Source organism: Ochotona curzoniae, unplaced genomic scaffold (assembly GCF_017591425.1).
Source record: "Ochotona curzoniae isolate NIBS_2020 unplaced genomic scaffold, NIBS_Ocur_1.0 scaffold_4763, whole genome shotgun sequence".
In the NCBI taxonomy this organism is placed as follows: Eukaryota; Metazoa; Chordata; class Mammalia; order Lagomorpha; family Ochotonidae; genus Ochotona; species Ochotona curzoniae.
Window position 1 is genome coordinate 2,794,578 of NW_024467123.1, and position 27,166 is coordinate 2,821,743.

At 53.2% G+C, this 27,166-nt stretch overlaps 1 protein-coding gene across 1 annotated transcript; it reads left to right on the plus strand.

Annotated features, from left to right (window-relative positions):
- The first annotated feature begins 936 nt into the window (after positions 1 to 936).
- DRGX (dorsal root ganglia homeobox) lies at positions 937 to 24,842 on the plus strand. The gene is made up of 7 exons (XM_040970493.1): positions 937 to 970; positions 4,448 to 4,545; positions 5,391 to 5,492; positions 8,260 to 8,444; positions 8,552 to 8,664; positions 24,529 to 24,685; positions 24,734 to 24,842. The coding sequence occupies exons 1-7, from the start codon at positions 937 to 939 to the stop codon at positions 24,840 to 24,842; spliced, it is 798 nt and encodes a 265-aa protein (XP_040826427.1).
- Positions 24,843 to 27,166: the final 2,324 nt, after the last annotated feature.

Consider the following 27,166-nt stretch of genomic DNA (forward strand, 5'->3'; position numbering starts at 1 on the left):
GGGCAGTGGTTCCGGGCTGGGGCTGGGGCCGGGAGTTCAGAAAAGAATGGCTTCCCTCTTCCCTCGCCTCCCCCGGGGTGCCGCTTTTGGTTGTTTGTTCGGAGCCTCTTTTCAAACAAAAAAGGAGCAACATTCCCGATGTTTGCTGAGAAATGACAGATTTTTTTTTTTTTAACACCACGTGGGCCATTTGTAAGGCCCTGTAGACCTATCCAAGTTACTCGCTGTAGACAGCGCTGGAAATAATCAGATTAAGGCCAATTACGCGTGAGATTATAAAGGCAAGTGCTGAGCGGCGGCGCGCGCCGTAGACAGACAGCAAGACATCTGGCTACTGGCCGACCCACTTCTCCGGTCCTGCGGGCGCCCGCCGCGCCCCGCCCGCCCGCCGCCGGCAGCCCAGCCCCGCGTGCAGCCCGCGGAGAGCGCTCTCGCTCCAGCCTGGCGGCCCGAGCCGGCCGAGGTACGCCCGGCTCCGGACGCCTTCACTCGTAGGGTTCCCCGCTCCAGCCGGGTCGCCGGGTCGGGGGGCTCTGCAGCCTTCCCCGCTAGAGCCCACCGCGTGCGCGCTCGCCCTCTGTGGCCGAGCGCAAGGCTCTCGGCCGGGGGGGACTCCTGGAGAGCCGGGACCAGCGCGCGCAGCCTTGGGGCTATGGGTGAGAGATTCGGGCACAGTTGGCCAGGGAGTGGCCCCACCCCAAGCAAGGGCTGCCCCTGGAGGGGGGGGGGGCGCTGCCTTGTGACTGGTGGGCGCCCTCAGATTCTTTTCCTGTCCGGCAAGTAGGTCGGGAGGTGTTGGGAGCAGACCCTGGCCGGTGCGCCCCAGGGCTGCGCCAGGGCCCAGAAGAGTGGCACTTCGGCTCCTATCCTTGTTTGCCTTGCAGCAAGCCTGTCCGAGGATCTCCGGCCGCCGTCCAGCCCACCCGACTGTCGGCGATGTTCTATTTCCACTGCCCGCCCCAGCTGGAGGGTGAGTAAGCGCTGGGGCCCGGACAGCTCGTGCGAGGCCGGAGCGCCGCCGCCCCCGCGGGGCTGATGGGGGGGTGAGGGCTCAACTCCTGGAGGGTCGCAGCCTCCTGGCAGTGAGTTTGGGGCTGCCAGGCCCCCCCTTCGGAAACTCCGCTCCAGCCTGCGCCCCCCGTCGCCCCCATCGCCACCTGCCTCCCACCTCCCTCCCCGCCCAGGCCGGGGAGGCCCGCGGGCTATGCCTGTCAAGGGGATCGGCAGATGCTCGTGTCACGCTTCTAATCGGGGCTCCCCCGCCCAGGGGGCCACATCAATCTTTCACGGTGTTTTGCCAACATCCCGGAAAGCCAAGGCGAGCTGGCCAGGAAAGACCAGATCTGGGCGGCTTCCTCTCAGGGACCTGGCCCTCAGTTTAGGGAAGCTCAGCGCGGGTCTGGAGTTCCTTGATCACCTCTGGAGCCTACTTGGGGTCCCCTCTCTTGTCCCCACGCTGCCCTGGCCTGGCTCCCATCAGTGGGATTTTGAATCCCAAATCCAATTACCCTTCTCTCCCCCACTCCACCTCCCCCTCCCCCCCCGCCTCCCACCAAGGCCAAGGTTCTTATTTTTCAAAGTCTCCTGGCCTTGGATGAAATTATCTGCCGGATCCCTGCTCTTTGCGGCTTGGGGGGAGGGAGAAGTGTTGGAAAGGGCGCAGCTTGAGCCTCTGTGGACCTGCGGGACCCCAGGGTGGCTTCTCCAAGGAGGTGCACTCCTGTCCACGCTCAAGGTGAACTGAGGCCTTCCTTAGGACAAGCAGTGTCAGTGGGGCTTCTAGCAAGTCAATGCTGGATTCTCACTGAACAGCAGGAGGATTTGGGAGGTGAAATGCAGCGGGGCCTGGGGTAGGGCGACAGGCCATGAGATCCTTGGGAGGCAGAAGGTTACCTGAGAAGCGGACCTGCCCTGGTACTCGGAGCCGCCTCGGTGAGCATTCCTAGGGGCAAAAGGCCACACATTCCTCTGTGTTTCATCTCCTTTGCTCATGAAGACCCAGGCTGGATGGACTTCGAAGGACAGCGAGGTACACCTGCTGGCGCTCCATGTTTTGGAAGCATCCGCCAAGCTGTTGGTCAGAGCTGGCGTTGGGGAGTGGAGCAAGTGGCCAACTTTCTGCTGAATTCAGGGGAAAGGGCTTGACCGCCTGCAGGGCACGTAGTAAAGGGACTTGTGATCCATCCTGACCCAGCCTATAGGGACTCAGCTCTCCCTTTGAGAGCTGCCCAGCACCCTCAGCTCTGCCCCCTGCACGTTATGTGCCTCTCACCTGGGTGCTGAAAGGACCAGGCGCTTGGAGAAGAGCTTCACGTCCCACTGATCCCTTGGGTGGCTCTCTCTTTTCTTTCTTTCTTTTTTTTTTTAGTCACATCCACACAAGCAAGCGTTCTGTTTAGTCCTGGTGTGGTGGGGCGGAGGCAGTTGGCGCCATGGAGAGAGGCGCCATCTCTCAGCTTGGAACTTTTAATTTCTATTCTTGGAGAAAGCAGGGTGTGGCTGAGTTGGATGCTTTTGTTGATATGAAGTTCAAGTCTCATATGCACCTGCCTGAGAAGTTCAGTTAGAACGGCAACCTACGCAAAGAAAGGCAAAAGTCCCTTTCTGCCTCCTTTTCTAAATCCACCTGCCGTTGTTGGTTTCTTGAAAATCCCTCAAGAAAAAAAAAAAAAAGAAACGTGTTTGCTGTCATTTACATGTTGTCTTTTTAGGCTAAACCTTATGGTGCTGTGTGTTCTTTGGGGACTTCCTGGTGTCGCTCAGAGATCTTTCTAGAAACAGATTGGCGGATTTCTTCTCAACAGCTGTGTAGTATTCCATTACACGTGGGCACTTCACAGAGGTCGTGGGAAAGCAGAATCCAAAAAACCAATTTATTTTAGTGCAAATGCGTGAAAAGTTCATGCGTAATTATTTTCATAGTTGAAGATCTTGAATAAGTGGCATGGGAAAGAATTTGATGGTTTTCAGATTTTTTTCATCCTTACGTTAGCACATTTCATGAATGTAGTCATAGATCAGTGGCCTATGTGTGCGCTCACATTGTTGGTGGATATTGGTAAATTACCTTCTAATCAGATGAAACCAATCTGTACCAATCAGGTGGTGACTAAGCTGGTACATTTGATTACATCTTAAAATTTGTCCTGGGTATCTTTATGCGACTTATTTATTTATTCATTTATTTTTGTTTTATTTTTGCTTCAAAAGGAGACTCTCTGGCTTTTTTTTTTTTTTGCAAAATAATGGGAATAAGATTACTCTGGGATCATCCCTCTGAAAATTTGCAAAGAGCTGGAGAGAAAGATTCCCAAGTGGGTTCTGCAGTAGAATGCTATTTGGACAGGAAGATGGAGCGAGAGGAAAGCTTTCAGTAGGAACAGGAATGTTGCGGCAAAGGATAGGGCCCTGGGGTAACCCGTAGCTGGGAGGACTCTGGGTAGTAGACAGAGTTTGAAGAAGCCCCAAGCACCATGTGTCTCTGGGCCTGGGACACGGTCCTGGCAGGAAGGCCCAAGAGTGCCCACTGCCCATGGGGCAGGGTTCCCAAGCATGGGGCCCATGGCAGGTAACGCGCTCGCTGCTTAATGGGAGTGAGCTCATTTATTTTCCTAAGAAGCCATTGTGGACTATCAAGTAAATAGTGCACATTTGGAAAATGAGCTGAATGCACGTTTGGGGCCAAATTCTGTTCTGGCTTCGTAGCGAGTTTTGGAGGCTGCTTGGGAAGGACAATGCTTTCCTGTTCCAGGAAGTGGGAGCCGTGTGTGTTAAAGGTCAGGCCAGAGGACAGGTGCCATCCGAGAGTGGTCCCCTGCCTGGGTGTGCTTGGCATGAAGGGACAGCAGCTCTGGCTGCAAAGTTGCTATTAACTGACATTTCAGAACGGCTCTGCTATGGCGCTGATGAGCTGTGACCAGCATATTCATTTATAAACTTCCTACCTCCTCGCACTGTCTGCAGTGCTGGGGGAAGCTCTTGGGGGTGCCGTCTGTCTGCCCCTATGCCCGCCGCCAGCTTCTCACCCTTGCTTCTTGTATAGACAAGGGGTGGGAGACTGACGGTTGAGCAGACATGGAGCCTTCAGAAGCTGAGAAAGCGGGTTGGGGTTGGGGAGGAGGCCAAGGTGTGGTGGGCTGGGGTGTAGGGGGCAGAGGTATGCTCCATAGCAAGCCAGCCCTCCCCCCGCCCCACTCCCCATGGCCTTGAACATCTCAGGGATTAAGGTTGTCCTCTTGCCTTCTACAAGAAGGATAGAAGGGGTCCCCCCCCCTTCACTGCTCTCCAGCAGTTATGGATAGGATGCTGTATGGGGCGATGGACTGCCTGGAAGGGGCAGGCTGGTGTCCTCAGAGGAGTCTGGGTTGCTGTTGTAAGGGTGCACTGAGGGCTGGGGTGGGGAGCGTGCAGGGGTTCTCGGCTCCACTGATCCAGTTTACCCCAGCAGGCACTGCGCCCTTTGGCAGCCACTCGCCGGGGGATTTTGACGATGGGTTCCTACGGAGGAAGCAGCGGCGGAACCGGACAACGTTCACGCTGCAGCAGGTACCTCCTCCCACTCCCAGTCCAGCCCCATCCTCTGCCTGGGAATCAGCTCCTTGCTGCACCTGGCCTCCTACACACACACACACACACACACACCAGTGTGTAGCACCTCTTCTTTGTCTTTCAACCAGTATATCTCTCTTTTCTGGAACCATCTGGGAGAATCTGTTGGGGTGGGGGTGGAGCCCAGACGACCACCTTTGCCTGGATACCCCAAGTAGCCTCTCCCATTCACCCCAGGATGATAATCTGCAGTGGGAGGGAGTGCATTTCCACATCCTTAGATAGCAGGACACGGGGGTCAGGAGGTTGGCTGGTGCTGCAGGCCTTGTCCTTGGGAGGGAAGGGTGGCCTCTGGAACCTAGAGGTGGCATTTCGAGGAACTGGGCCGTTTCGCTGAACATATGCCCGTTGTGCCCTGCCCTACTCCTGGAGCTGCCTGGAGCAGTCAGGAAGTTGAGCAACCCCCCCCCCCCCCCCGCACGCCCCTCCTTCTGTAGGAACAACAGGGGGATGCTCCCACCAGTAACTTCTTTCCTCTCAGCCCGTGTTGAACACTGTGCAAACTGTTCCCGCTCGTCCTCCGGTTGTCTCCCTTCACAAATATTTGACGTGCCTATGTGTATGGTGGCCCCGCTGTTGGTGCGAAATTTGTGCACAAGTCTTAGCTCCCTTGCTGTCTGTGGCTGAAGCCTTGGCCGTGGGATCTCTTCAAAGAGCCTGTTGTTTCAACAGCTGCCTCCCCATGGCAGATGGGACGCACGCACGCACCCTTACACCCCTCACCTCGCTGCAGCCGCTCCCGTCCCCTCTGCTAAACAGAGTTCTTTCCCCTCTTTCACCAGCTGGAAGCTCTTGAGGCGGTCTTTGCTCAGACACACTACCCTGACGTCTTCACGCGCGAAGAGCTGGCCATGAAGATCAACCTCACCGAAGCCCGCGTGCAGGTAAGCCTTCTTTTTCATGATTTAACTCTCTAATATTAAAACTGGCAAACTTTTTATTTTTTTTCCTTTTTGACATCGTGACTGCAGAGTGCACATTTGGCCAAAGAACGCAAATGAAGACTATCTGTCATTTTCATGATGCACTTTAATAACATCAACATAATGTGGAATATTAGATTAGGTTGATTAATCGGTCATTCATAATTAACTAGTGATAATGTCCTACACTAATTTGTCCGCGTCTCTAAGGTACTAAATTACATCAATGCACATCCATTTCCTTGCTTTGGAAGGAAAAAAAAAAAAAAAGCTGTGATTCTTATTCTCCAAGCAGCTTTGACCGCCCTGGGGTAAGGCTGGTCAATTGCAGAGATCTGAGTCTTTAGCTGGGAAGCAGGCTGCGAACTGCTTTCCAGAAATTGCATCAAGCCCACGCGATCCTTCCTTGCTCATCCTTTCAGCAAAGTGAATGAGAGGAAGAGCAGGTGCAATTGGAACATCTTTCCGCAGCAGCAGCAGCAGCATCAGCATCAGCGGCTGCGGAAGGGCTGACGGGCTGCCGCGGAGCCGAGGAGCCTGGCTCGCGTGGCCGCCTCCAAGCAGGCGGCTTTCTTTGCTGGAGCCTCCCAGCAACGGTGTCTAAATGCGCCGACCCGCCGAGCGGGGCAGATGTGCCTGAGCTTGAGAGGAACACACGCGCCGTGGGGCGAACCATTCTTGAAGCACAATTATATATTCATGTTATTTATGGGGTTTCCTCCATGCTGGTTCTGCTCTTCTTTATGCAGGGGCTTGGGGTTAAGCCTATGCAAAGATCTAATTGTAGGAAATATAATAGTTTGCTTTGGGCTCCCCTGGGTCATGTTAGTATCTCTTAAAAACCAATGGCTGAAGAGAGATAATGGAATTCTGAGCAGTAAATTGGGGGTTGTAAACAAATTATTTGCCCCATAATCAGATTATGTGATCCTGATTATTAAATCTGAACATGAATCATTGGTCATAGGCGGGCAAATTAAACTGATTATTATTTGGAAATGAAAATCTCCCCTGGCCAGGGTACCGGCTACCTTTTCTTTTTCGTTTCTTTCTTTTCTATTCTTTTTTTTTTTTTTTTTTTAATGCCGGCTTGCCAATAGCTGCCTAAAGATTGAACTGCAAATTGAGATAAATGACACAATTATTGAGCATTCAGAAGTGGAGGATCATAACTTCACCCTGAAAGGTGCAAGGGTAAGATAGGGGTGGTGACAATTAAAGCTGGGGAATTGTTGTCGCGGTTCTTGTTGACTATTATGCCGGCAGACAATGGCTGTGGCGGGCTTGTTGTGCGAGCCACTGTGCTTGCGTGCGTGCATGTGTGTGTGTGTGTGTGTGTGTGTGTGTGTGTGTATGCAGGGGCTCCAGGCTCGGGGGGGTGATGTGATGGAGAAGGGAAGGGAAGGGGAAGGGAGATGTGTTTACATTTCTACCCCTTGCTCATTCAAATATGATTAATGTTCTAGAAAGCCGGGTCTTAATCGAAGCTGATGTTGTCAAACAATGACTAAATAGGGAAATAAACGACTCCATCACGCTCTTTCCTCGGAAGCCGGCCGACTGTCAGTGCAAAGTCATTAAAATATGATAATGAAAAATAGCTCAATTAAGTGTTGTTATAGCTGTGACCTTCATTCAATTAAGACGCAAGAAAGTGTCTGCATTTTGCTTTGCGTTTAACTGCCCTAAATTTAGAATATAGATAAAATCATTATTCAATGGTGGCTGATATGTGCAATTAAAAGTCAACCAGATTAAAAAAAAAAAAAAAGGAAAGAGAGAAGTCCAGTTAAAGGAGAAGGAAAATGAAGGGATGGGGTAGGCTGCCAGAGGGTCCAACCCCAAGGTCTGGGCTGTCTCCTGAACCGCTGGTGCTGGTGGCCCTGGAGGAGGGCGAGAGAAGGGGCCCAGTAGGACAGGAAGGAGAGCCTGACCAATGCTTTTCATTGTTGCAGGGCTTCCCTCCCAGGAGGTTGGATTGCCCTGAGTTGGCAAGGCACTTTGAACCTGGGCTGCCTGGCTTCCCCAGGGTTGCCCTTCTGCAGGTGCATGGCACGGCTCTCTGAGGCTGCAGACTCTGCCATTAGCCTCTAAGCAGGTCCTCGGATCTAGGTGGACTGAGGCTTCGTTCGAATGTGGGGAGGTCGGAGATGACCACTCCAGTCGGTGTGCGCTGGCCAATGAGTGGTTGAGTGCCAGGCACTGTGTGCTTGGTATGCCAGCTTCCTAACCACTTGGGGTGGGCGTGGACATCCCAGCTGGGCTTCAGAGAGGTGACCCAGGCAAGTGAGCTCTGGACTTGCTGTTTTGGTGACAACAGAATGGCAGTGGGTATCTGGAGGTCCTGAGTTCATTACCAGGGCTGACCCTAGAATCATTGCCTCTCGCTTGGGGGGGATGGGGGTTGGACCACAGGTGGGGCAAGGGGAGAGGTGAAGCTTAGGCAGGTGCTAAGGTTGAGTCTGCTGGAAGACCAGGGCCATCATACAAGTGGCCTTGACACTGACCACTTGGTAAGGCCGCATAGGTAGTGTCCACGGCACTTCTACTCTGCTGATGGGCAGCACCTGCTGATTCTGGCTGCGAAGTCCTCTCATCTGTTTGTGTGGAGTTCGAGTTCAAGTAGCATGCCCTATAGAGCTGTTCGGCTCAGCAGGAGTTTTCTGGGACTTGTGACTTTGGCTCCCTCCACTTGCCTGATGTTCTACTTTCTGCTTTGGGGACTCAGGTCTGGTTCCAGAACCGAAGGGCCAAATGGAGGAAGACAGAGAGGGGCGCCTCGGACCAGGAACCGGGTGCCAAGGAGCCCATGGCTGAGGTGCAGCCGCAGCCACCGGTGAGAAACATCAACTCCCCACCCCCCGGCGACCCTCAGGCCCGCAGCAAGAAGGAGGCCCTGGAGGCCCAGCAGAGGTGAGGGCTGCCCGACTGGGCTGCAGGCCTCGGGGGTAGAGAATGGGGCATCCCAGGCTTTGTGGCAGGCTGGGTGGGGCCTCCATGAGTTCTTTTCTCTTTGCCAGCCTGGGCCGGACGGTGGGCCCTACAGGCCCCTTCTTCCCTTCCTGCCTGCCAGGGACCCTCCTGAACACGGCTACATATGCCCAAGCCTTGTCACACGTGGCCTCCCTGAAGGGTGAGTGGCCTCCTTTGGCCAGGGGCTGCAGCAATGGGTGTGGTGGTGGTGTGTGTGTGGGGGTGGGTCAGGGTTTCCTAGGGCAGTTGGGGTGGGGTCATCTTCCGCTCCTGTGCATCACAAACCCTACCCTCTTTGTGCCTTTGATGTGGACCCAGCCCAGGATCGCAGCTGCAGATGGCTGCTTGCCTGGTGACAGTCCTGGGAGTGCTGTCACACAGCTCCTGCACCAGGCCCTGTGTGTGTCTGAGGATGCTCCTACTGGGTGCAGCTGTCTCTCCCTTGTGCCTTTCTGGGGGCTCCCAATGCAGTGTGCTGTCAGAATGGCTGTGGGGGCTTGAAAGGATGGAAACCGTCAAGGATGTGTCTCAAACGCTAGAGAGATGAGCCCCAAGGGGCTGTCCCCTGGGGGTGTCTGGGCACCTTACTTGGGTACAGCGGTCTAGTTGATGTCTCCCCCTACCTAGTCCCAAATGTATTTGGCAGTTGTACTGGCTAGAATAGGGCTGGCTGGACCTTAGAGTGTGTCTAGGGGAGGGCCAGGGCATCCCCTTAGGGACCAGTGTGCTACATGGAAGGAAGGTTGGAAAGTGGGAGTACAGAGCAAACTCTAGACTTTTTCCTTATAACAGAGAGTGGGAGAGAGGCCTCCGAGGAGGTGTCTGCTGTCTGTCCTGTGCAGCTTGTCGTCTCCCTGGCCTCAAGGGGGTTCCCTTATTAGAAGATGGGTCAGCGCAGGTGCACCCACAGACACAATAGCTATCTTCCCTGTGAATTTGGTTTCTGAATTGGAAGGGAGATGGAACAGTCTCCCTAGGGAGTCTCTGGGAAGCAGAAAAGGACATTGCTGGTGCCCTGTGTGCCACAGGTGGGGAGGGGAAGTGGCTTGTCTGGGGGAGCCACATCATGCCCCCAGTGAGCAGGGCAGCCATGGGGCACAGTCCCAGGACACACCATATTGCTCAGGCACTGAAGACCCGAAATCTACACTGCCCCAAAGTCTAGGACGCTGGGCACCTGCCCGTTGCCACCAGTGGGAAGGTCCACACAGCAACACTGAGCTTGCTATGAAGATCGCAGCCGGGTACTTATCTGTGAGGACTAGGCAGACTGGAGTCTCTCCCCGCAAGCTGTTGTGTTCATGTGAATGCAAACATTCCAACATCTGAAAAAGAAATCAAAATTGCTTTCCAAGCATTTTGAAAACTCCACCGCAGAGAGATGTGGGACGGCTAAATGCCACGAAGTCACAAAGGAGATTCCAGGTGGGGGGACTTGGGCTCTGCCAAGAAGCGAGCCCTGCATCTTTCCATCACCCAGGGCTCTTCCCCTCCCACACTGCTTTGGTGAGTAAACATCTTGTGTGCAGGTGTTACTCTGGCACATGGCAGCCCATTTGAGTGTTTCTGGCAAGCCAAGAGGAGGCCCAGTGGCCGAAGGGGAAACTTGAAGGGCAGACTGCAAGGTAGGGTTTGGATAAGGTGGAGGGGAGAGGAAGAGAATCTCCCAGCTGGGCACCAACCAGGACCACGGACAGAGGCTAGTGGGAGGGGCTGGGGCTGGATGCGACCAGCTGGCCCAAGCAGGAGCATGTAGTCATGCAAGTGTCCCACGGCCCCATGGCTGTGCTTCCTTGGCTCCTTCGGGCAGAGTTGGTGACCCCTGGGACCTTGCTGGCCGCCTTTGCCAGGGGCGTTTGGAATGCTCCTGAGATTGGGAGCGTCTGTGTGTGTTGGAAAGACCATGTCTGGGGCAGCTGGCACCTGCCTCCAGACCTGGTGAGACACAGTTAGGGATGCTGAGGCATGCTCAGGTGTCACAAAGCAAGGGTGGGGAGGGGGCTGGAGGAAGGTGAACGCTGCGCGTGTGTGCAGCCAGCATTGTTGAGAGCCCTAGCTTGTCCTGGTCTCTCAGTGCTTCTGTTGGTTCTTCATTTGGAGAGTGTGGGCACACAGCAAAGCCCCTTTTTCTGTGATAGGAAGCAATGCGCCAGGGGGCACTGAGCACTCAAGGTGAAGCATTGGTTAGAACAGCCCAATGTGGCTGAGAGGTTGCCAGAATGGCTGATTTTCCAAGAGAGGATGAGTATTCTGGGTGGTTCTAGCTAAATGCCACAGTCTAGGTGCCTCAGAAATGACAGGAATTTATTCTCCATATTCTAGGAGCTGGGAAGTCTGGGGTCAAGGTCTGGGCATGGTGGGTTGCAGATAGGCCTTCTCGTCCCCTGCCACCTCCTAGTTCTGTCACCTTGAGGGTTGGGACTTCAGCGGAGGCATTCTCAGGGAGGTCTACACACCCCGCCCTAACAGTTCCCATGAGTATCTGGACCTTGCTGGCCCACATGTGGTGGCACCAGCTGGGTGCTTCCCTGCTGGCCGGCTGAGGGCATTGTCTGTGGTCCGTCTCTTCTTGTGTCTGCACCTCCTCTGCAGGCCCCAGCAGGTTCACCTCCCTGGGCTCATGGTGACACCCAGGCCTCCTTGGCTGTTTTGCCTCTGGCCAGCTGAGTGTTGCTGCAGAGAGGGTGAGGAGCTGTCCTGTTCCTGTGTGCACAGCTAGGTGATCTGGCATCCTGGTTCGATTGCATTCTCGGGATGGCACAGCTGGCCTCCCAGGAGGAGGGTACTCCCCATGGCACCGTGGTGAGTGTCCCTGAGATGGCTGGGAGATGATTCATGACTGACGTGGGGGTGGCCTCTTTGTCTTCTAAAAACATCTGACCACATTATGGCGAGGCCTCTTGATGTCCCAGGGAACTGCCTCATGACTCTGCAGGCTCTGCCCCTGTCCCTGGTTCCAGGGGCGTATCAGCTGCCAAGTCAGCTTCTAAACACCCCGGGGGTCAATGCTGTGCTGTTCTGTTGAATGTGTGTTAAGTGGTTTGGGGTCAGACTGTCCTTTCTCTCCCAGGCTCAGTCTAATCCCTAGGGAGGAGTGAGTCGGGGCTTTCCAGAGTCCTGGCTCTATGTCCGGGGCCCTGGGCTGTGGCCCAGCCTTCTGCACCTGCCTTAGCCACCATCTTGGTGTGACTTCCCTATAATGAAAAATGCACGCCAAGGTTTCCCACACTGCACCAGCACCTGGCCAACCCATGGGGTAAAGCAAGGGTAGGGGTGGGAGAGTCCAAGGTCCTAATGCAAGATGAATTCCACAGAGCTCCCCAGCTGGGACCTTAGAACTAACTGTCTAGAGAGCATTACAAATCTGTGTTGTTACAAACCCACGGATTTTCAGAAGTGGGGTGTCCTAGCCACTGGCCCCTGGAGTGTTTATGAGTCTGGGAATCTCCGAGGCTCTTTAAAGTGGCTTGTTGGATGCTTTTTTGCCTGGAATTTCTTCAGCTTTGCAACTCTTGGTACCTTATCTGCCTGCGGTATCCGGGGCTGGGAGCGGGAGTTGGTTCCAGGATTCTCTGAGGACACAGAACTCTGCACTTGCTCGAGGCCCTCCTGTAGGCGGCCTGGTTTGTACCTGTAACTTCTACACATCTTCCTGTAGGAAAAACCTTTCAAAGGAACAGGGAAAACGCATCCCAGAAAAAAACTCCATGGGGATTTCTACATCGCTTTTGCACCAAAGCAAGCGTAGCATTTATTCCATTTTTCCATGAACTTCTTGAAGTCCTCATGTACTTTAAGTCATCTTTGGATTACTTGTAACCTACATCAATTTCATATATTTTTTACAGAAGTTACTGTTAAACTACGCTTAGGAAAAAATGATAAGGAAAAAAATGCGTTGTAATATATCCAGTGCAGATACAATTATTGAAGCAGCATTTTAAAATGGGATCTATTGATTTGAAAAGCAGAGTTACAGAGAGAGAGAGAGAGAAGATCTTGCATTTACTGGTTCACTTCCTACACAGCCATTAAGGTAGAGCGAGATTGAACTAGGAGCCAGGAACCACATCTGAGTCTCCCGCATTGGTGCAGGAGCTTGGGCTGTCCTCCACTGCCTTCCTAAGCGTATTAGCAGGGAGCTGGGTGAGAAGCGGAGCAGCTGGCATGTTAGCTGGTACTCTTGCGAGTTGCAGGTGGTGGCTTAACATACTGTTCCACAATGCTGACCCAGGTACAGTTTTCCAGAGCCTTTCCATCTGTGGTCAGGTGGCTCCGTGGATGTGGGGGTCTGTGGGTAGGGGGCTTGATTGTCCTGGATCTCAGCTCCCTCCCCACCACCCCAGAAAGTACAGTGCAAGGAGGAGAAGGGGAAGCTAGAGTGGATCAAGAATGCTGAAAATAGAGGGGTACTCTTTTACCCCTCTCCTAAAACTGGGCTCCTGGGGCCCTGTGAGAGCCAAGAGTCGCTTCTGGTGGGATTGCGGTGGCAGCCTGGACTCTGACAGCTCAGTGGCTGTGGTCTAGAACTTTCCATTTAAGGTACACATCTGAAATAGCCTGTGGAGCGTCCAGATCCTGTTTTTTTTTTTTTAATCCTCCTTTCTCCCACCCCGTTTTGTTTTGTTTTGTTTTTGATTGTTGAGGGGACAGAGTAGCCCAGAAGAGAGATGAGGGTGGCCGGTGTTCTGCACACAGCTTGAAAAGTCAGCTATAGGAACCTCCAAAGGATGGTTGTCTAAGAAATGGAACGCTGCCCATGGAAGCACCTGCTGGGGCCTGGGCTTCAGAGAGTGGCTTCAGGCTGGTGAAATCGTGGTCAGGCTGCAGGTGGCCAGGGTCTCTGGGGAATCTCCATTGTGCCCACTGTAGCTTGGCTGGGGGTGAGGGGGCTTACCTCAGGCCAGGAGGGTGAGGGTAGAACCTTGCCCAGGGCTCCTTGCTTGCTCATCTGTGCTGGCGCATTCTGCTCTGTGGCCAGCCAGGCCTTTGGGGAAGGAGTTGGGTGGGGATGGGCAGGAGGTCATGGCCCCTCCGGGGAGGCCAGCCAGGGAAACAGGCACAGGTGTAGATGTGGTGGGTCAGCCTCCACACAAACCAAACAGGTCCCTGGAACAGCAAGCATCTGGCCACCTCCATCAGGGAGGGTGGCTACTGGCTAGCTGGCTCAGGCCAGGCCACTGCCCACTGGGGACAGAGGCAGTGAGCTGATGGCTAGGCACTTGGGCCATTTTCTCCTTTAATTAGCAAGCAACCAAGTAGCCCTTGTTTTATGCAAGGGTCACTGCATCCTGGGGCTGCACGGAGCGGTGCGCTTTTTACCCTGGGCTGGCTGGAAGGGGATCCACCCAGGGCGGCGGGCAGGCTTCACCCACAGCCAGCAGGAGCATTATTTAGCGATGGTGGGAATTCAGCCTAGCCCGACCTCCCCCTCCTCCTAGGGAGGATTTGCATTACAATAATGCATGCTCAGAGTGCAAGCCCTGGTCACACCCAGAGTTCTGTACTACCTTAATGGGCAGCCTCCTGTCCACCATTCATTAGTGCAGAGAGTGTATTAATGGCCAGGGAGGCACTGGGGCTTGTTCCGGGGAGATGCTGGCCACGGGCCCTGCGGGCGCGGCCGGGGTGGGGAAGGTGCCCATACTGGAGGAGGCAAGGGGGGGACAGGCTGCAACTCTCACCCTGGTGCACTTTCCGGGGCTGCTTGTGACCTGTGAGTCACAGAGCTGGGCCAGAGGTGGAAAGTAATTACACCTGCCAGGGGAGGGCGTGGCAGCGGCGGTCACAGGGTGGGGCACCGCAGCCTGCTGGGCGGTCACTTCCCGACTGACTGCTCCCTGAAGGGAGTGGGCAACCTGCTCTGGGTGAGGTGGCCTGGAGGCAAGAAGACCGCGAGGGGCGAGGTCTGAGTAAGCTCTCCACTCCACATCTCCACTCCCCCAACCTCCCTGGAGAAGGGAGGGCCTGGACGGGGAGGAGCAGCTCCTTGGGCTGGGGGCAGACTGGCCGCCGCTGGAAACCTGGCTTCGCCTGCATGGCTGAAGGACAAGCTTAGGAGGCAGCTTTGCAGGGAGCTCCTGCTCTTTGAGTCAGGAGCAGCAGCGAGGGGAAGGAACAGGTAATGCCAAGAGGGTCCAGCTAGGTCCCTCCTGAGGGCAAGACCTTCCTTAGGTTAACCTTTCTGGTCTTGGGCTTTTAGGTTGCAGGGAATCCACCAAGGACACAATCAGGACGGGACTGTGGCTGACCAATAACGTTGGTGCACGGGCCGATTCAGAGCCAAGACCCCCCGTTGCCGCTTGGGCCATCCTCTGTTGCTTTGCTAGGCGCGTTAGCATGGAGCTGGATGGCAAGTAGAACAGCCAGGACTGGCATGAGTGCAGGTGATAGTTTAATCCACCATGCCACAGTGCTGGACCCAAATCAGTGATTTTTTTTTTTTTAAAAGGGGATCGTATGTTGCTTTTACTATGGAATAAGATGTTCATAGAGTGACTTGAGGCACCTGTTTTGGTACCCAGCTGTACCCAAGCATTCTGTCTATGGGATTTCTCCTATAATTAGATTGGTCATGGGTCTTCTATTGTAGTCCGTGTGCTTGGGCTAATCAGTGTGCAACACCAATGTGTCTCTCCCTTCCCAATCTAAGGCCTTTGCTTGCTTCTCTCATCTGAGTATGCCAGCAAGAACCTCTGTTGGCTAGACATCGGTATCCTTACGGAGTTTGGTTTCTTTTCTTTCTTTTTAAAGATTTATTTATTTTGATCAGAAAGGCAGATTTATGGAGAGAGAAGGGGAGAGAGAGAGAGCTATCTTCCATCTGCTGGTTCAAATGGGGCACAACCAGAGAGACGGCTGAAGCTGAGCCAATTCTAAGCCAAGAGTCAGGATCTTCCTCTGACTCTCCCATACAGGTGCAGGGTCTCAAGGCCTTGGGTCATCTCTGCTGCTTTCCTAGGCCACAAGCAGTGATGAGCTGGACGGGAAATGGAGCAGCTGGAACTTGAACTAGAGCCTATATGGGATGGCGTGCTTGGATGTGGAAGATTAGCTAAGGAGCCGTTGTGCCGGGCCCTGCTCTGTTTGGTTTCTTTAATGCTACTTCACTGAGGTCTAATTCACAAGCCATATGACTCTCCCATTAAAATGCTCATTCTGGAGATTTCATGCCTTCACTGCATTGCATGGAAATCATGGTGATGGCTTTTGGGGTGTTTGTGCCACCCTGTGCCCACTGGCAGGGACTCCTGCGCCCCTGATGTTCACCCTGGGTTTCTCCTAGGGAGGCCAGGTGTCCTGTTTTCTCCATCCATCATCTGCCTATTGTTGTTGATATTGTGGGCATTTCACAGGGATGACATCATACAGCTTGTGAACTCTTCTGCCTGATTTTGTTTTCCCAGAAAGTTTTTATTCATTTGAAAGGCTAAGTAGTGGGGAGTGGGGAGTGACAGAGAGAGAGAGAGAGAGAGAAAGAGAGAGAGAGAATCTTCCATGTGCTGATTTGCTTCCTAAATGGCATGGCGGAGGCAGGGCTGGGCCAGGCTGAAGCCAGGAGTCTGGAACTCCATCTTGGCTTCTGTTTGGCTGCAAGGAGCCCAAGTCCATGGGCATGATCTGCTGCAGTCTCAGGTGTACTAGGAGGGAGCTGAGGCAGCAGAGCAGCTGGGACTTGCTGCACCACAGTGCCTGCCTCCTTATTCTTCAATCCATAAGGAAACGCACAGGGTTTTCCCTTCTTATTTGCTGCCTTAAACTTTTTTTTAAAAGATAACCTTTATTGGGCCCAACGTGGTGGCCTAGTGGCTAAAGTCCTCGCCTTGAATGTGCCAGGATCCCATAGGGACGCCGGTTCTAATCCCGGCAGCCCAGCTTCCCATCCAGCTCCCTGCCTGTGGCCTGGGAAAGCAGTCAAGTTCAGCCTAAAGCCTTGGGACCCTGCACCCGCGTGGGAAACCTGGAGGAAGTTCCTGGCTCCTGGTTTAGGATCAGCGCAGCACCGGCCGTTGCGCTCACTTGGGGAGTGAATCATCGGACGGAAGATCTTCCTCTCTGTCTCTCCTCCTCTCTGTATATCTGACTTTATTAAAAAAAAAAAAAAAAGAGAGATAACTTGGATCAAGTAAAGATATTTTGTTCTTTTTCTTATTTTCTGGGTGTTAATGGTTAATTTAGAAAGTCGTGACCGAAAGGATGTTGGGTTTCACCAGACACGTGCAGCTGCTGAGATGACTGTGTAAATCTCTCAGTGTATTAATAGGGTGAGTTGTCGTGATTGGCATTTGTAACGCTAAAGCAATTGCACACTTCTGTAGTTAACCCGACTTAATTGTACCATGCCATTCCTTTCTTATGTCACTGGATTGGGTTTGCTGAGACTCTCTGCCATTGCAAGGCTGATCCAATATTTTAAAATTTTAAATATTTTAGAAGTTATTTAAAGTTATTTAAGTGTTTGAAAGGCAGAGTGACAGAGAGAGAGATAGAGAGAAATATCTTCTGTTTGCTGGCTCACTCCTCCAATGGAGGCAATGGCTGAAGCTGGGCCTGGGTGAAAGCAGGAGTCTGGAACTCCATCCCAGTCTCCCACATGGCTGGCAGGAGCCTGGCACATTAGCCGAAGCTAATCGAGAGCTGGATAGGATAAGTTTTCATTTGTAATCTGGAGATGACCTAGGGTATGTGTGTGAGAGTCTGTTCCAAGGAAATTTTCTGCTATGCTGTAGAGGGGATTTGAACACCAGGTTTTGGTATCCGTCAAGGGTCCTGGAACCAACCCCTCATGGATATCGGAGACCAGTGCATAATAAAGAGCAAGAATCACTTCCTGATTCTGAGGATTCTGGGCAATCCTGCTCCTGTTCTGTTCAGGCCTTCGCGTGAGGAGGCGCTCAGATGGCAAGCTGGGCCTGGTGCACGCCAAAGGGGCATCCCTCGCGTGCAGGGGGCCCTGCCCTGCACGGTCTCTCCTGTGACTGACTTGGGGTGGGGTCAGGTGGTGGTTGGGTCCTCCTGGTGTAGAAGTCGGGGATCCCTTGTAAGGTTCCTTCACTTCCAGGATGGGCACCGAGCCACTGCCTCCGCGTGACTCACCCGTCACTCTTTGGAGCCTGACCGCCACAGGAGGTGTGACGGGCGTCAGGGCATGTGGTCTTGACCCGGCTTGCCTGTGTGGAGGCAGGCCATCCTTGGGTCACTTCTAGTCCTCACCAGGCTCCTGTCTCTGCCCTAGTGTGCAGGGAATGCAAGTTTGGATCAAGAAGTGGAGGAGATGGTTGAACAGCGCTGGGTCTGGGAGCAGGGCTTCCTGCTGACCCCCCAGAGGGCACTGGCCCTGGCTTGGCCGTGCAGGCCACCTGCCATCCTCTCCTAGGGCTTCTCTGCTCTCCCTCCAGGTCCCACTCAGCCTCTGTGGCTGCAGCTACTGGAGCTGAGCATCAGCCATAAATGTCCTGTGGGCAAGCAAGCAGGTGGGAGCCAGAGGGCAGGGGCTGGGGTGACTGGGGACAGACAGGGCCACCAAGAGCTTGGCCAGTCATGTGCTGTCACTGAGGCAAGCAGGGTAGGCCAGCGTGGCAGGGAGGGATTCTCTCTCTTTCCCTTCCCCCCTTGGGAGGGAGGGGCTCTCTCTCTCTCTCTTTCTGCCCCTGCCCCCAAGGGTGTGAGAGCAGCTTTCCAGGGGCTATTTTGGGTATTTGGCTTGGTTGTGGAGGACACCCAGGAGCTACCGTTCACCTTTGGGCAGGTGCCAGGCTCTCCATGCACCTGTGAAAGCAAGGTCCCCTTGGTCCCTTTGGTCCCCTTGGTCCCCTTGCTGGCTGTGCTCGCAGCTGGCAGGCATGTGGCTGTACCCAGCACACCCACGTGTATCTGATTGGTGGTGACGTTTCTTGTTAGGACCAGGGGGGTGAGGACAATAGGCCCGTTTGGGGTCTGCGTGGAGCTCATGTTTGGCTTTCTGGTTGGGGTAGGCTCCCACTTCCCGCAGGCATTTACTCCGCAAGCCCTCTGACTCCAGAGCACAGTAGCTGAGGACTAGGGCAGATGGTGGTGCACACAGGGGCTCCAGAAAAGCAGTGTAGCCCTTTCGGGGGTCTCCTGGCTTATTTCTGAGCATGCAGGTGTCTGGGGAGCAGGAAGACCTGAAACGGCAGAGTGTGACCCTTGCTGCCAGGAAGGGTCGGTTGGGCTGGCCCCAGCCTCCTCATATCCAGCTAATGCTGGGAAGAGATGGAGAGCCTGGTGCTTTGGAGTTGCAAGGAGTCTCCGCGGAGTGTATGTCACTGCTGCCTTTCCAGGACAGCGGGGGATGAGATGGGACAGCCCCAAGTCACACAGCACACCTGTCAGAGGCAGGATAAGTCAGGCAGAGGTGCACCCCCACTCCATCATCTCCCCCCACTCCGTATTGATCCTGTTCCTTTGACAGGCACCTGCTGTCAGCCTGTGGCTAGAGAAACTGCAACCCACTTTCCAGAAGCCATTTCCTATGGGTGCTGATGGGTTTGCCCTTCCTGCTAATCAATGGGGCCCTGGAGTGCAGGGAGCTGACCAGGAGGAGGCTTCGGGTTGGGGCCAGAGGCATCGGGGGAAACAGCCGCCTGGTGCAGGCCTCTGGATGCTGTGGAGTGGGAGGGTGGTGCTGGTGGGCAGCTGACTGCCTGGAACATGCATCCGGTGGCTATGCTGCTGTCTTGGGACCTGAAGGCTGTGGCATTATCTGTTTGGCCTCGCTGGAACATGCAGGCAGAAAAAGACGTGCATTGGCCAAGGCCCTGAGACCATGTTATGGTGCAAGGTGCTGGCAGGGACGGTGAGAGGAGGTGGCTACTGTGGGGTCAGTGTTTGCTGAGCAGATAAGCCAGCTTGGAGATGGCAAGCCTATGAGTGAGTGCTACGTGGAGTTAGAGCAAGGCTGGGATTTAGAAGTGATTGCCTGCCAAAGTCACCAGGGGCGTTGGTGTTAGATTGGGCAACTGGTCATGACCATGGTTTGTCTTCCCGTGGGATGCTGGGATGCTCTGAGCTTGGAAGATGGTGCTTTAATTTTTGCAATATCTATTTATTTGAAGGGATTGGAGGAGAGAAGAGAGAGAGAATCTTTCATTTACTAGTTTAGTCCCAAATAGCTACAGTGGTTGGGGCTGGTCTAAACTGAAGCCAGGAGCCTGGAACTCCATCCTGGTCTCCCATGTGGGTGCAGGGGCCTAAGCACTTGGGCCCTTTTTTCCACTGCTGTCCCAGGTGCATCAGCAGGGAGCTGAGTGAGAAGCTGAACAGCCAGGACTCGTATTGATGCTCTTACCTAGGGATGTCAGGGTCACAGGCAGTGGCACACTGCCACACTGGGAGATGGCACTTTTGAGGAAGTGAACTGTCTCCAGGAGGCAAACTGAATCCTTTTTCCTTTGTCTCTTCTCTGGGGTCAGAGGCATGGAGTTGGTGGTACAGGAACTATGTTAACTGCAAATTTGGGGAATGCAGTAGGTGCTAAACCAAACCCAAGTCATGACGGAAAGATCACAAAACCTCATCAGAGAGGAGCAAAATAGCCAGCAGCTCTGTGCTGGCAGCGGGCGATGCAACAGCTGTGCATGTACCCACGTACATGTGATGATCCGCGACTACCCAACCTCTGCAATTAAAAATACGTTAGCTAGTCCAGCGTGCACAGCGATGCCACCCAAAGCCTCCTGGTCAACAGTAGGGAACCGGCAGGAAGATTCACATAATTCCAAGCTACTTTAAAAATCTCCTGGGAAAACGGAATTGAAATGCAAGAATTTTGGAGCAATATATATATATATTTATATATATAGAAATACTTTTTTCCCTCATGATAAATATTTTCTGCAATTGTCCTTGGGTATTTATTTAATTTCACTGACTCAATTCTGGAATGCCAAGAAATGAACTCTGGCATGTGGGCCAGCGTTTGGAGATCCAGGTTTTCATCTCCTTGTTCAACGTTTTTGAATCTTTCAACAGGGCCACAGCGTGGGAGGGCCCCGCCTGCCCTCAGCCTCGGCATTGGTATATAACTTTGCAAGGAAAATGTGCTGCTGGCACAGACTGCACGGGGCGAGCTTCGTCTTTCCTGTCCGCTTCTGTAGTAGATCAATTAAACGGCCTGGGCGATCAACTATTTCAGACTGTATTTATTACATTAAGTATTTATGTTCGGGCCAAGCCTTTACAGCATGATGTCATATCGGGACGGAGGCCGAGTGGATCAATTCGGCAGGATTTGCTGGACCTTAATGGAAATCTAATTGTGTGTTTTAATTTAGCGTCCAGGAGGCAGTGAGTTTTCCAAACCAAGCAAGTCTCCCGCGGTGTTTAAGGAGCAAGTGGCTCTTTCTTTGATGTTGGTCATGGCACACGTTGGGGGCAACAGGGTCTCTCCGGGGGTCTGAGGCTAAAGTGTGTGTCAGAGCCGCCGGGGGCAAGGGACTTGGGGACTTCCAAGCCCAGGCGGGGCAGAAGGTGGACCGCAGTGCCTCGGTGGTGGTGGTGGTGGTGGGTATTTCCCAATGCATGCCCTTCTCCATTGTTTGCTGTTTGCGACCCCCTTGGAGTGGATGGCAGAGCCTTGACCCCTCAGTGGGACTCTGTTCTAACGGGGCACCACTGCCCCATTGCCTGAATGAGAGGTGACAACAAATCATCAGCCACAAGAGGGATATTTTATAAAAATTATTTTTATTTGAAAGATGAGTTAGAGAGAGAGAGAGACAATGAATCTTCCGTTTGTTGGTTCATCTCCCCCCCGCCCCCCGGCAATGGCCATAATGACCAGAGCTGAGCCAATCAGAAGCCTGGAGCCAAGAACTTCTTCTGGGTCTGCATGTGTGTGCAGGTGTCCAAGCATATGGGCCGTCCTCTACTGCTTTCTCAGACCATAAGCAGACAGCTGGATGGGAAGCAGAGTAGCCGGGAATCGAACCAGCACTCATAAGGGATGCTGGTGCTTCAGGCAGAAGCTTAACCTAATATGCCATGAGGGGTTAACAGGGTTTTAACAGGAATGTAAAACCCAGTCCATTCAGGGAAAAACAAAACAAACAAACAAACAAACAAAAAACCAGGCAATACAATACAATATAATTTTTAAAAAGCATTTCTAACTTTAACAATAGGTATTTTGGTATTGGGACATTTTTCTATCCTGTTTATTAATTATATCTCTCTCCAGTGAACATAGATTCTATCACTTATTTATAAGTAAATGATTTTCACTGAAATTTAAATTTATGAGTATTTTATAGTTACCAACAAATCCATAAATGTATGCAAAGGAATTCCAAAAAGTTTGTGGAAAATGAAATAAGGATGAGTTTGGGGCAAGTGCTATAGCACAAAGGGTTCAATTCACTGCTCTGGGGCATTTACATCCTGCATCAGAAGTGCTTGGAATCAAGTCCCATCTCTTCTTCCATTCCATCTTCCTGCGGATGCACTTGGGATGTAGCAGGTAGTGGTTCGAGAACATGGGTTCCATCACTCCTGTGGGTGACCTGGTTGGAGTTACTGGCTCCTGGCTTTGACCTGGCCCAGCCCAGGTTGTAACAGCCATTTTGGGAGTGAGTCGATGGATGGGAGGTCTTTATCTTTCTCTCTCTCTGTTTCTCTACCTTTCCAGTCAATCAATCCATCTTTAAGTCTAGGGGAGGATATGCTTAGGTTATTGCAAACATTACCCGTGTGAGCATCCTTGGGGCTTTCTCACTGGAGGAACCACTTCCCTCTGGGCACTGTGTGCACCTGTTGCCTGTATAACGGGGTGTCTCATCTCATTCTGCTCAGGCCGCCATCACCGAGCGCAATGGGAATTTATTTCTCTTGGTGCTGCAGGCAGAGAGGGATCCTTCCTGGCTTCCAGATTGCGTCTTCTTGCTGTGTTCCCAAACCAGCAAGCAGACCAAGCACCTCCCAGGGACTCTTTGACAAGGGCTAAACCCTCATGGCCTAATCACCCCAAAGGTTTCACCTGTCGAGGCCATCCCCTTGCAGGTGAACATCTCCACGTCACGTGTGGGGTGCAGTTTGGAGGCTAGGTGCCAACACAGCATCTGTACAAATGCTAAAATGGGATCGCGTGGACTGTTTCTGAACCTAATCTTTAATTTTTAAGGAAGGCTTATTTGTTTATTTATTTGAAAGGCAGGCTTACACATAGACAGAATTTCCATCTGCTAGTTCATTCCCCAAATGGCCACAGGGGCAGGACCTGGGCCAAGGCAAAGCCAGGAGCCAGTCAGGAGCTTCTTCCAGGTCTCCCATGTGGGTACAGGGGCCCAAAGATTTAGATTATCTTCCACTGCTTTCTTAGGCCATAAGCAGGGAGCTGAATTGGAAGTGGAGTAGCTGGGACTCAAACAAGTGCCAATATGGATGCGTCATTGCAGATGGAGGCTTAATATGATACGCCACAGTGCTGGCGTATCTAAAAAAAATCTAAAAAAAAAAAAATCTAATGATTTTTTTTAAAAACAAGCTTTATTCTATTTTTGTTTGAAAGACAGAGTCACAGAGAAAAGGAGACAGACAGAGAGAAATTTTCTGTCCACTGGTTCACTCCCTACATGGCCCCAATGGTTGGAGTTGAGTCAATCCGAAGCCAGACTTCTTCTGGGTCTCCCAAGTGAATGAGGGTCCCAAGGCTTTGGGCCATCTTCCATTGCTATCCCAGGCCACAGGCAGGGAGCTGGATGATGAGTGGAGCAACCAGGACACAAACTGGCACATGGAATGCCAGTGTTGCAGGCAGAGACTTAGCCTACTGTGTCAGGGTGCTGATCCCAACTTAATTTTTAAAAATCTTACAATGGTGCAAACCATTGTGTTTTTTGTTTTCAATATAACATTCAATAAATTGCATGAAATAGTCTCATTTTCTTAGGAGTCACTTTGTTTATTTGAGAGGCAGAGTGACAGAGAAAGAGAAGGAGAGAGAGTTCGAGCAGGGCCCAGGCACTTGAGCCCTGCCAGACACATTAGCAGGGAGCTGGACTGGAAGCAAAGTTGCCTGTATTAGAACCCATGTTCTACTGTGGACTTCCAGCGTTGCAAGTGGCAGCTTAATGTGCTATGCCACAACACTGCCCTGTAACTTCTTCTTCTTTTTTTTTTTTTTTTAAACTTCTATATCTAGCTTTTGAGCGTCAAGTCTTTCTTAGGGGGCTACTGCAGCTGTGGCCTAGCAGGTACAGGCTGTGGCTGCAGGGGAGGGGGCATTGCTTCCTCTGCATGCTGCAGGCAGCCATCCCTCACCCTGCCAGTTAGTGACTGGGCATTCAACTCCTCCTTTGGGGCTCCCAGGCAAGCGCCAGCCTTAACCGGTGGACACAGCCTGTCTCCAGCTGTGCCCACACAGGCCTGAGCCCCACGCTGCTCTCTCTTATGGATGGGCTTCTGTGCCTGGCAGCCTTGGCATAGCTTTGGTAGCCTTGGAGTCGTCCTCAATGTCACCCTTCTCATTTCCTCTTGCTCAGGGCATTTTGAGTGGTGCTTGCAAAATGCATTTTCGCACAGGCAGGCTATTCTTAAAAGGTGGGGATATGATCTTGGGGAGGGTTGTGTCAGACTTCCAGGTGAACACTAAAAACCTCCCCCACGGGGCCCCTCTGGGGCTTCCGGGGTGCCTTGGCATGCAGTTTTTGGGATAATTTTGTAGGATTCTAATGATCCTGTGAAGCAGGTGCTATATTCTACCCTCTTTTCCAAGGCCCAGAGAAGGCAAGATACTAGCCTCGGGCCACACAGCTGGTTGATGGGAGAGCAGGGCTGGCTGGGTCTCTGTGATGCTGTTAGGACGCTCGGGGCCATCAGCTGGGTCCCTGGAGCTGTGTGTGCCTTTGGGATCCCGAATACTTGTCCTTTTATGTTTGGAACCAACTACAAACAACCTGTCTGGGCTTCAGACCTCCATCTTCCCCTCCCCGCCCCTCCCCCTAGCCCTAAGGGACACAGTGGACTGTGACGGACTGTGACGCCCCATGTGTTGCTTTCCCTCTTCTAGGGGGCCCGCTGTGCTCCTGCTGCGTGCCCGACCCCATGGGGCTCTCCTTCCTCCCCACCTATGGCTGTCAGAGCAACCGCACGGCCAGTGTGGCCGCCCTGCGCATGAAGGCCCGGGAGCACTCGGAAGCTGTCCTGCAGTCGGCCAACCTTCTGCCGCCCGCCAGCAGCAGCAGCAGCAGCAGCAGTAGCAGCAGCGGCGGCAGCAACAGCAGCAGCAGCCCCGGCCCCGCCGCCAAGCCTGCACCCCCTGACGGCGCCCAGGACAAGAGCCTTCCCAGGAAGGAACAGAGCGAGGGAGAGAAGAGCCTATGAGGGTGCAGCGTGCCTGAACACGGTGACCCCAGCGCACCCGCCCCCTGCCCCTCCCAGCCTCAGCCCCTGTGGAAAGCTGACCCATCCTCCCTCGAGGAAACGCTTGCGTGGACCGGGGGCGCGGGGCTGGAGTTCAGCCAGGGGCAGGCACTGAGCTGCTCTGGCTTGCTGAATGACAAGTGTGCTGAGGGCCCTGCGGCTTCCATCCAGACACCTGCAAGAGAAGAGAACTGCTGATCCAACTTCTACCCTTCCTGTCCCCTCCTGGGTCACCTTGGGAAGGTCTTGTCCATTGCAAGAACCATGACCCTGGAGCGATGGTGACCGGGGCGGGGCTGGACCGTCCCTGGATTTTGACTCAGTGACTGGTAGAATCCCAACGTGCAATGCCAGCTTGCTACCCGCCCCACCCCCCAGATCCTTTCTCTGGCTGAACATCTTGGGTTGTGGGCTGGGCTGCATGGTGAGAAGACACAGGAGAGGAAGGTTTGACCCAGGGGTGTGCACAGGGTTGCTCTGTCCGTCGGAGAGCTCACTGGTCAGGGGCTGTCAGACAGGGCCATCAGCTCTGTGAACTGGGGACTGCCCCTGAACGCTGTGGGCCCAGGGAGAGTGTGGGCTCCCGTGCGGAGCTCAAGGTCCCACCTGCAGGCCATGCCTCTCTCCGGTACAGACCTGCGGGTGGGCAGGAAGTGGATCACTGGGAAAGCAGCTCTGTGGACGAGCGGAGGGGAAGAAAACCCTCCAGTGGTCCCCTGGGAGAAGGATGCATTTGGATGAACTCTGGCTCCTCCCATCCCTGGCTCATTGACAGGGGCTCTTGGTGGAGTTGATTTTTTTTTTAAACTAAGATGAAGAAAAAGAAAGGGAGAGAAAATGGGCCAGGAGCCGTGTCTGCGCAGATGGACCATGGGGAAGGTAGTTAATGGCAGATGGCCAAGCTTCTGCTTCTGTGAGGTGTTTCCCCTGTGTGAACGGTGACCTTGACGATCCCATGTGACCTTGACAAAGCTCCAAGGGGGAAATGTGCAATAGTAGGATTCCCGCCTGGCAGAGGCGCCCATGAGTCCCCCCAACAGGTGGGTGGCCGTCTTGGGTGGCTTGGGCTGGTGGCGTCTGCAGCTTGGGTGATGGTGGGCTCTGTTTGTCACCATTGGAAGGGTCTACTTGTAACAGACGCCCGCCTCCTCTGCAGCCTCCCCTGCCGCGCCCACCCCCAGCTAATCCTCCTGAGCGTGTTGTGCCTCCTTCATGCTGACTGCCACGCATCGATCCAGCACAGCGTCTCCTTTAAGAAAGAGCCCGGATCCTTCTTCCTGCTGTATTTTTTGCTTGTTGAGTACCGAGATGGACCGAGTTGCCAAAAAAGTGGCAAAGTTGCTTCTGTTTCCCCGTAATTACGACTGTTGGGTTGGACGCTGCGCGCCCTGGCCTTGCTGTACACTAACTCTTCAATCTAATTGTTTGATTAAACTCGTATTTCCTCCAGAAAGGTACATAAATAAGTGAACTGTTGGGCAAATTAAGAATACTTAACGGCATTGCATCTGAAAAGTAGTTACGCTGATTAAATTTTGTGTCCTTGAGGACTCTCAGGAAATTACTTTTGATCGTCAATAACACAATTAAGTAAACTACACACACATTAGCATGAATAATTGATAAGAAATTATGTATTACCACGAAGCACTGATTTAATAATTCATGACGCGACAGTCCAATGACTCTGCAGAACTGGATCACATCGAAAAGTCGGCCTGATGTTACTGAAAGAAAGGAAGGAAAAAAAAAAAAAGCCAGCAGGGGTCCTGTGGTGGGACAGCGAGTACTGCAGTTTTGTTGTACAAAAGGCGAAAAGTGACTGGTGCATGATGTTGTCTGTCTATTTCAATTCCCAAATAAATTTAGAGGGTGCAAGAACTCCCCAGCAGCTCGGCTCTTTTTGTTCCTCTGACTATTTGGGCAGAGTCTGCACTCTCCGCCCCTCCACGGTGGCCCACAAAGTCCTGCCAATGCGAACCTTTTGGAAGCTTCTAGAAGGCTGGCGTGGAGGCCTTGGCGCAGAGCCCTTGTAGCAGATGTGAGTATGGAGAAGGGAGCCATGGGGCAGGCCAGGGTTTTCCTTGCAGGAGGCTGGCCTGGGAGCGGCTGACCTCTCCTTCGGGCTCATCCTGGCTGGCCTTGCTCCTTGAGGCAGCTGTCGCCGGGGGCCCCACATTCTGCAAAAGTCCAAGAGTGTGAGTCTTAAAAACGCAGCCTGGCTGCAGGCCCTGGGGCTTGATGGATTATTATTATTCATTTGGTAGTTGAAGTACTCTCCAGAA